Here is an 8,132-nt window from a genome sequence, read left to right as displayed (position 1 = left end):
AAGCCCTTCTCTTTCACACAGTGCCCAGAGTCTTCTGCATCCGGCTTTCTTCAGTGATGCTTTCTTGCCATGAGCTCACGTTTAACATCGTTAGATCAACGTCTACATTTCTCCCCTCTCCTTTACTCTACAGCTAAGAATGCATGCTACAGTTGGTACATAGAGCCTAAAGGAAAAGGAACACCATTTTGACACGGCTGAGCTTGGCACTGACCACAGCTAAAACTCTTCTTTAATTTCATCGACTTTGTTTTCCTCCAGAGGAAATGGGGAGCAACTTTCCCCTTCTCTCCTGGCCTCTTTTGGGCCCTGTACAGACCAGCCTGTGGGTCTGGCTAATGCAAAAGAAGGCAGAGATCATTTGCTTGTTTTAAAGGAAAATAACTAGATATTTGCCATCAGGTAATTGTATAGCATCCATGTATATAGCATGTTGAATATTATTCCCCTGGGAGCAAGAAGTCAACCTGCAGGAATAGGCAGGTTTCCAAATACTGACATTAACTTTTGGTTCAGACTTTCAAAGCCCAGTATCCTCCCGCCCACCATCCCCCTCCTGCCTTGTCTTTAATTTTATCACGTCCTAGCTCTTCACTTACTGTAGAGTGGAGCCTCTGATGCTTCTGGCAACTTTGCGTTATTAGCAAGGGATGGCGTTTTGTTATTAGATTGCATTTTATTATTTCCTTCAGCTCGATGTGTACCTGATATTGGAGGGCTCACTCTCCCTATGGGTTGAGGTTGAGAGATGCTGCAAATGGTGAGGTTTATTACTTTTGTGGGCTCTGTTTCCTTGCAGCCAGGTGAGAAACCTATGCAGGCTGAAGGACGGGGGTGCTGCCTTGTCTGAGCCCAGCATCCAAGGCCTGGAATGGCTGCTTTTGTCTGAACTGAAGAATGGCCGGAGGCAGCTGCTCTTCTGTTGACACGAGATGCCTGTTCCCACGAGAAGATCAGTAGGCATTTAGTACAGCTATCCTGGCCTCTCTGCACAGTGGGTCTAGTTTACCGTCACCTCCTAGGGACATAGATATAATTTTATTTTAGCCAGCTTTATATATTTTACAATGTCATGTCATAGAAGACATACACACAGCTTCTACTAGGAGAGCATTTCTGAAGGTTCCAGGTGTGTAAACTGTTAACTAGCCTTTAATAGAGTATTAGTGTATTGGGAAAGCTTTTACTTTGAGTGGAGTGAGGCATGCACAATGCCAGCCTGCTAAGCCAAAAGCTCTCTGGGGCAAAGAAATCCATAGACTGTGGCTGATGATGCCATGCACTGCCAGCATATTGACTCTGATTGTCTTAGCCAGCCTAGATAAAATAATCAAATGGAGCCAAAACCATTTTCAAAGCAAGTAATAATAAAATGCACATTATTAAAATGAAAAGCAACAACACAAAACAACCTATTCTCCCTAAATGCGCGTGGCCCCATTTGTAGTCCAAAGCTAAATTTCATTTTCTTTCCAACCCTCTTCTGTTCTCACGTCCCATGAAGAAGCCCAGGGCATCACGCCCTTTATTGTGCGTGGTTTAGGATGCACTCATTCGTGCGTGACAGAGTAAGAATTTAAAACTGAGAAAGAAACACAGTTTGAATCTGGGCGGAACACAGTGACTGCTAAACTGGAAATGGACGTGCCCTAGAGAAAGCAAAGTGCTGGCGGGAAGGGTTTACCAAACTCCAGGTCTTTGATGTTGCAGCGGAAGACAACTTCTCCATTCACCATGAGCTCCACCACATTCCAGTCTTCTATCTTCTCCAGGAGGACCTGGTGTCCATCTTCAGCCAACACAGCTGGAAAAGATGGAGAAGGATGTGGGTGCCACGGGGACAGATGGACCTGACATGCAGATGTCTTCACGGATGTCCGCGACTGACATGCAGATGTCTTCACGGATGTCCGCGCTGGCCTGCTCTCCAGCTGTTCATGGCCATAACTCAACATCCCTGGTGGGTGCCCACCTGGTACAGCCTGACATGCCCTCCGCTCTGCTGGGAAGCACAGCCAGAGACCTGAGAAATTTTGGTTTGGGTTGTGATTTGTGCCAGAGCCACATGCTCAGTGAAAATATGAGCTTTCTTTAGAAAGAGTTTTTGAGTGATACTCGGTGTTGGAGGGGATATAGGAAATTAGGTAAATTCTTATCCTGATGATGGAAATATCAGTTGGTCACTTTTCTGGAGGGCAATTTGGGAGTAAATGTCAAAAGTCTCAAATGCCTTAAAAATTAGAATTAAAAAAAATGATTTTAATCTCTGATCCAGGAAATTGCACTTACAAAAAAAAAATCAGAAATACAGGCAGACTTTTACAACAATAAGCTCCTTTCTGTAGGAATATACTATTAATGATGAAATACTGTGAACCACTTACATGCCCAATAATAAGAAGATGGTCAAGTAAATGGTGGTAAAGGCACATGATAAGATTTTATTTTGACATTTTAAAAAGTCTATGAATTTTTAATAGCAAGAAAAATATTTGTAATATAAGCAAAAAATCAGGGTTACATTTTAAGGTGTATTAAAAATATGTATTCAGTGTAATGAAAGTATATGTGTATATTAGGAAAAAGGGAACTATCCAGTGGTTATCTCTGTGGTGAGATGATGAGAAACTTAAAAAAAAATTCTTTTAGCATATTCTAGGCTTTTTAATAATAATGAGAAAAAAATGCTTTCAGAGTTAATGGACTACATTTTTATTCTCCCCTTTGGAATCTGCATTTTAGCTATTACATTCACCAGTGCCTTCCCTAGAGATAAGCTATGGGAAAATTGTTATTTATTTTATAAAAAGTTTATTCTTTATTATGGAAATGTAAGGGTATATGAGCTTAGGAGAAATGGTGTGCATGGGACAGCCTGGAGCTCTGTTTTCTCCAACACATTTCTCCCCAGGTCCTGATATCTTCACACTATAACCTCCATGTTGGAGTTTGTGCACTAAATCACCACATTTGGCAGTCTTTGTCGGTGAGAATTTTGGTGAGGACAGAAAGAGAAATCAGATGGGAGGACGGCATGTTTTTCAAAGTTTCAGCATCTCAATCAGGCCTAGGTGGAGAAAAGCCAACATTATGATAGTTAATTGCATTTAATTACAGAGACAATTGCTGTTTCAAAACGCTGGCGTGTCCACTTCTTCATCTTTCAATCAGTTCAAGAACATCCAGCCCCAACTGTGAACATTTTGATTGTGTGATTTTAATTTCACTTCTGGAAAGGAACTTCAGAAAGCAACTCAGCGAGGATCTCCATTAGCAAGATAGCACCCCTTGGGCACCCAGGGGTGGCCCTAATTGTCCTCGTGTCTGCTAACATCTCTCTCTGCAGAACACCCACGTCTTTGGCATATTTGTGTTATTGCATTCTTTTTCAGTGTCTCATGCTTAAACCCTTTGGAGGGAGGCACTCAGTTTGGAGCAGGGACTTATTTAAATGAAGCTGTCCGCCCAGTTTGGAATAGTGAAGGGATTTTCTAGGGCATAAAGACATAAAAACTGTCTATAGACGGCTTTCTGGGGACCCTGTGCCCCCTGGCAGTGCCTGCTCCGGAGAGGGGGGCACAGCCTGAAAGGGAGAGGCTACCAACTGGTAGGGGGAGGAAATTTGGTTTTCACGACCCTGGTTGTGCATTGTCTGAAGACACTCCTGGGACGTGTAGTTCAATTTGACTGGAAAAAATCAGGAACAAAACAGCTTCTGCACTCTCATCTTACACTCCACCTCTATCTTAATAACCCCCAAGCCTGGGGGTTCTGGAGAAAAGGCGCGCAGGTTCTGTCTGGGGCTGGCCTCTGTGACTACAGGATAAGGGACGAGAGGCTTTGTAGGAGATCTGGGAAGACGTGCCCAGCCCCCCACGATCTGACATGGTCCTTTCTCTGCGGGGCACATCTGGCCGAGCCCCACATGAGCCTCTGGATTTGGGGTTTGTTTTATGAGAACAGTGGCAGTCTTTTCACGCAAGGTATACCTAAGACGTCGGGTTTCATCTACCAAATAACCCACCCTGTGGAGGTGGCGGGTGGTGCTGAAAAATGGAATCTGCCTCAATATCTGAGCAGATGAAGTCTCCCAGGAAGAAGTCCTCATAACAGTCCTCTTCAATTTGCCTTATAACGCTCTCTGTTTCCTTCACTGGCCACAATCCATCTCCCTCCGGGGCGGGGAGGGGCCTGTTAATACAGCTCACTGAATAAACAGACTCATAATGGCACTGGACACCTCCAAGGACCCTTTTGACATAAATCTGCGTCTTATTAAAGGGATAAGCCACCTCGGCGTCTACATTGTCTACTCATCCTCAGATGCCCATCCCCTTCTCACCAGTCCACAGTCCAGGGTGTGTTGAGCCTGGCGGTGGGGCAGCGAGCACAGGCTTAAGGGATCAAACCCAGAGAAGCACCAGATTCCTGCGGTTCATCCAAATGCCACCTCTCTACGTGGAAGACCCATTTTTCCCCTATGAGCTGCTATGGTTGCCTATTCAAAGAAAGGTCAGATAAATATACTCTGTGCAACAAAGTCTTTGCAAAGGCAGTGGCTAAACTCCAGCATAAATCAACCAGAAGCTCTAAGGCCACCTGCAGATAGCCTGACTCTTTGAAGTGGCACCTCATTCTTCATGGGGGAGCTGGGTGAACTGGAGGGATATGGAAAAGCCTCCCTCTTCTCAATACTGGTGGAGCTGTGTGCCATCTACAAATGATTTAGGAAGTCAAGGCAGACAAACAGGCATCTCCCCCTCCTCTGCTCACCACAGATGCAAAGTCGATGACATTAACAGGTGCAGTTAATGCATAACTAGGGACAGGAGGATGGCACCCAGATCATCTCAGCTAAATAAGGACGGATTCTATTCTCCTGAGTCTCTGTCTCTGTAGCAGGTCATTTGGCAGGCTTAAGTACAGCAGGCAAGGGGTAACTGTGGCTAGGGAAATTAACACTCTTTGTTAAGTATGAGTTGGTTTAGTTTCATCAGTCTTGAGGCCATAGTCAGGATATATTTGCTGAGCTTTTATAATTCATGGTAAAAAAAGAAAGAACTAAATGTTTCAGATTGCTTAGGGCAGGGTAAGTTCAGGAGAGATCAGGCATATTTCCAAAGCCAGCAGGGTTTCGGGAAATGATGGAGGACTACGATTTTTAGAGAAACGCACAGAACGTGAAGGCAGGTGTCACAGACACGGGTCTGCAAAGGCACCTCTCTGTGCCTGGTGTGATGTGCGGGCCTGTGTGCTCAGTCCTGTCTGACTCTTTGTGCACCCCATTGACTCTAGCCTGCCAAGGTCCCCTGTCCATGGGTTTTCCAGGCAAGAATACTGGTGTCGGTTGCTGTTTCCTCCTCCAGAGGATCTTCCTGACCCAGGGATCAAACTCACATCTCCTGTGTCTCCTGCACTGGCAGGTGGATTCCTTAACCACTATGCCACCATGTTAGTTGGGTCTAAAGTGATGGGGGAGTGTTGGACAGAGAAAGGGGAGCAGATGCTCCCTGCTTTGCTTCTGTTAACACCTCAGAATTCGTCACCGGCCCTCAGTAAATATTGGCTGAGAGTATTGTATAAATTACCATTCAGGGATATACAGAGCTAACTTTAAAAATCAACCACCTGCTGACACCTTGCAATACTCAAGTCTCCTTCAACCATAAAAATTCTCCCTTCAATTTTCTCAAAATACTCCCTCCCCTCCCCTACTGTGGGAAGAGCTGCCTGGACTGTTTGTTTCCTCATCTTCACCCACTCCCTCACCTCCTGCTGCCGCAGCCTCAGCCCACCTTCTGAACTTAAACTGTCAGGGGCGAAGACCCATCAGTACCTTTGATGACTCACACAGTTCTTCCCCCCAACCTTCCAGCAGACTGATGCTCAGACCTACCTCCTTTCTTGCTTCTTAGAATACTTGGGCTGCCAAAAAGTATTTTAAACTCTCAGTTTTATCAGATGATAAATGTAATGCAGACTAGTGATTTCTCAAAAACCTTAAAAATTACAGAAAATAAAGGACAAAAATTTAAAAATCACTTATAATACTTCCTCCCCTCTTTGTCTTTTTCAGTGGAAGCGAGCTCATAGTGTAGATAAAATTCAGGAGTATGCTTTATTCTTTTAACACTGTGCTGTGGTGATCCAGCCTGTCAGTATACACAGATCTGCCACAGTGGGCTTCACGTGATGGATGAACCGCAATATATCCAGCCGTTCCTTTTTCTGGTTGTTTCCAACTTTTCACAATGACCAAGGAATGCAGAAAACGCTCCTGGGCACGCTTCCACGTGTGTGTGTGAGCTTTTATGTATCTGTGTAACTGAGGAATGGAGCAGCTGGATCCCACACTGTATGGTTAAGTTTCAGGACACTGCCAGCTTGCCCTTCAGAGTGACTGTGCCGACTTCCCCTCCCATCACAGGGCTCTGAGAACGCTCTTTTTCTATGTTCTCCATCAGTCATGAATTCATCTTTTTCTAAAGGTAGCTCCTGCTAACAGTGTGGTGGCCATTCGCCATTTTCTCTTGGAATTCGTATCTTACCCTACGCCTCCAGGTTGTCTATCTTTCCCGCTCAGCGGGACCCCTGCCCCACGTCCTGAGGTCTGCCCAGCTCCAGCTTCCCTTGTTTCCTCCACAGCCTCACCTTCTGTGGTTCCAGTGTTCAGCTCTATGCAGGTTCATCTTAACTAAGATTTATCCATCCTTAAGATATTCCAGGCACAGTTTCAGACTCCAGGACACAGTGGAGAATAGAGCAGACAAAAATCCCTGCTACCCTGAAATCCTGGTAGGAGAGAAGGATAACAAGAGAAATAGGTGAAACATTGCTATGTTGGATACTAATGAGCACTAGGAAGAAATAAAAGAGGAGGGAAGGGAGATAAAGAAGATGGAGGCAGAGGGAAGTGTCGACATTGTCAATGGAGGTGCTCAAGGAACACCTGTCCATGAAGGTGACTTTCGAGAAAGACCTGAAGGCCGAGGGAGTAAAGACCAGGCAGGAATGTGTAGAAAGAGCATCCCAAGTAGAGTACTTCCAAGCTCCAAGGTAAAAGTGGGCTAGGTGTGTTCAAGGTCGGCGAGGAGGCTGGTACAGCTGGAGTAGAGTGAACAGGAGGGGAGGCTAAGCAGCAAAAGGAGGAAATGAGGTTACGGAGGCCGTGTGGAGCCTGGCTGTCCACTGTAAGCCTTTGGCTTCTCCCTTGAGTGAGCTAAGAGCAACCGCAGTGTTCTAGGAGGCAAGGGCCGCACTCTCACTCAGGTTTAGTGGCATCGCCTGGCTTTGGGGCTGAGAACAGACTACAGCAGACAAGGTGGTCACAGGGCACTCAGGAGACTCAGTGAGGAGGCCAGGGCACTGACCCAGGCAGGAGATGACTGACACTGGTTTGGACAAAGAGCCAGAGGGTGGTGGGAGGGAAGGTAAGACAGGGTTGAATTCTGCAGGATGCTTTGAAGACAGAAGCAGCAGGATGTGCTGCTAGACGAAGGTGGGTGTGAGGGAAAGGGAGGCGAGAAGGATGCCTGCAGGGCTTTTGGTTTAAGCGAAAGAATGGCTCTGCTGTGAACCGAGATGGAAAAATGCAGGAGAGACTGGTGAGCACTAGGGAGGCTGGTTTAGGAAGCCTACCAAGCATTCCGATGACAATGAGAGGTCCTGCTTGCAGATACATGACTTGCAAACCTGTTCTCCCATTCTAGGTTTTCTTTTTACTTTCTTAGTATTGTTCTTTGAGGCACAAAAGTTTTCAATTGTAATGAAGTTCGATTGTTCTATTTTTTCTTTTGTTACTGATGCTTTGATGTTTAAGAAATACTTGACAAATCTAAGGTCATTCAGATTTGCCCTTAAGCTTTCCTCTAAGAGTTTTTTAGTTTCTAAATTTAGACCTCTGATCCGTTTTGAGTTAGTTTTTAAATATGGTATAAGAGTCTCAGATCAGATCAGTCGCTCAGTCGTGTCCGACTCTTTGCGACCCCATGAATCGCAGCACGCCAGGCCTCCCTGTCCATCACCAACTCCCAGAGTTCACTCAGACTCATGTCCATCAAGTTAGTGATGCCATCCAGTCATCTCATCCTCTGTCGTCCCCTTCTCCTCCTGCCCTCAATCCCTCCCAGCAT

General features: G+C 45.6%; 1 protein-coding gene across 1 annotated transcript in view; it reads right to left on the bottom strand.

The window, feature by feature from the left end:
• Positions 1-656: 656 nt before the first annotated feature.
• LOC104999015 (chromosome unknown open reading frame, human C10orf53) overlaps positions 657-8,132 on the bottom strand; it is a 9,605-nt gene continuing 2,129 nt past the window's right edge. Inside the window, exons 2-3 of the mRNA XM_010854446.1 lie at positions 1,685-1,804; positions 657-1,018 (exon numbers count right to left, since the gene is read on the bottom strand). Of these exons, the coding sequence (XP_010852748.1) occupies positions 954-1,018; positions 1,685-1,804 (185 nt within the window). The 3' untranslated portion in view covers positions 657-953. The remainder of the gene's footprint in view (positions 1,019-1,684; positions 1,805-8,132) is intronic.

This window comes from Bison bison, unplaced genomic scaffold (assembly GCF_000754665.1).
Source record: "Bison bison bison isolate TAMUID 2011002044 unplaced genomic scaffold, Bison_UMD1.0 scf7180017864341, whole genome shotgun sequence".
Lineage (NCBI taxonomy): Eukaryota > Metazoa > Chordata > Mammalia > Artiodactyla > Bovidae > Bison > Bison bison.
This window is presented reverse-complemented; position numbering and strand designations above follow the sequence as displayed.